Source organism: Nestor notabilis, unplaced genomic scaffold (genome assembly GCF_000696875.1).
Source record: "Nestor notabilis isolate BGI_N333 unplaced genomic scaffold, ASM69687v1 scaffold2404, whole genome shotgun sequence".
Taxonomy (NCBI): domain Eukaryota; kingdom Metazoa; phylum Chordata; class Aves; order Psittaciformes; family Psittacidae; genus Nestor; species Nestor notabilis.
Genome location: NW_009926728.1, coordinates 37,421 through 38,016, shown reverse-complemented (window position 1 = coordinate 38,016; position 596 = coordinate 37,421). Strand labels below are relative to the sequence as shown.

The window sequence follows — 596 nt, the reverse complement described above, 5'->3', positions numbered from 1 at the left end:
GAGGCAGGCAGTGACCACCTTCCAGACCCACTGTGTGTCCCGCCTGCCTGCTGAAGGAAACATAAAAGCAGAGGGCTCTGGAGGGTAGAACTGACATACAAGTCTCTGTACTGGTCAAAGGCATTGTTGGCTTCCACCTCCAGCTTGCGCAGGCGAGCAGATGGCATGGCACCGTCTTCCAGGGGAGGATCGTATTTGTTACTCCATGGTGATCTGCCAAAGACACAAGGGAAACAGAGGGTTAAACAACCAAGACAAACTCTGAGAGACTGGAGGCTCTGAGCTGAGCCACAGATGCTGGACTCCCCAAAATACCAAAAGGCACCAAGAGCAATTCATCTGTGAGAATTCCACCCTCAAACGCCATCCCCAACACTGACAGCGAGGGAACACCAACTCCTCACAGCTCCCAGTGCTCCAGGGGAACACTCCCCCCCACTTCAGGTTTTTACTATATAAATAGTCACACTCAGGCCTCAATCTGTTCCTTCTTAAACCGGCAAAAATGAGGCCTCAGCTGTGAGACACTGGAGAGTCTCATGCAAATACAAATAGATGCTGCAGTTTCTTTGGGATCTGACAGTACTGGAAACAAG

General features: G+C 50.8%; 1 protein-coding gene across 1 annotated transcript in view; it reads right to left on the bottom strand.

Annotated features, from left to right (window-relative positions):
- Nucleotides 1-596, bottom strand: part of CAPZB (capping protein (actin filament) muscle Z-line, beta) — a 43,916-nt gene that overhangs the window by 25,003 nt on the left and 18,317 nt on the right. Inside the window, exon 3 of the mRNA XM_010013683.1 lies at nt 100-213. Within this exon, the coding sequence (XP_010011985.1) occupies nt 100-213 (114 nt within the window). The remainder of the gene's footprint in view (nt 1-99; nt 214-596) is intronic.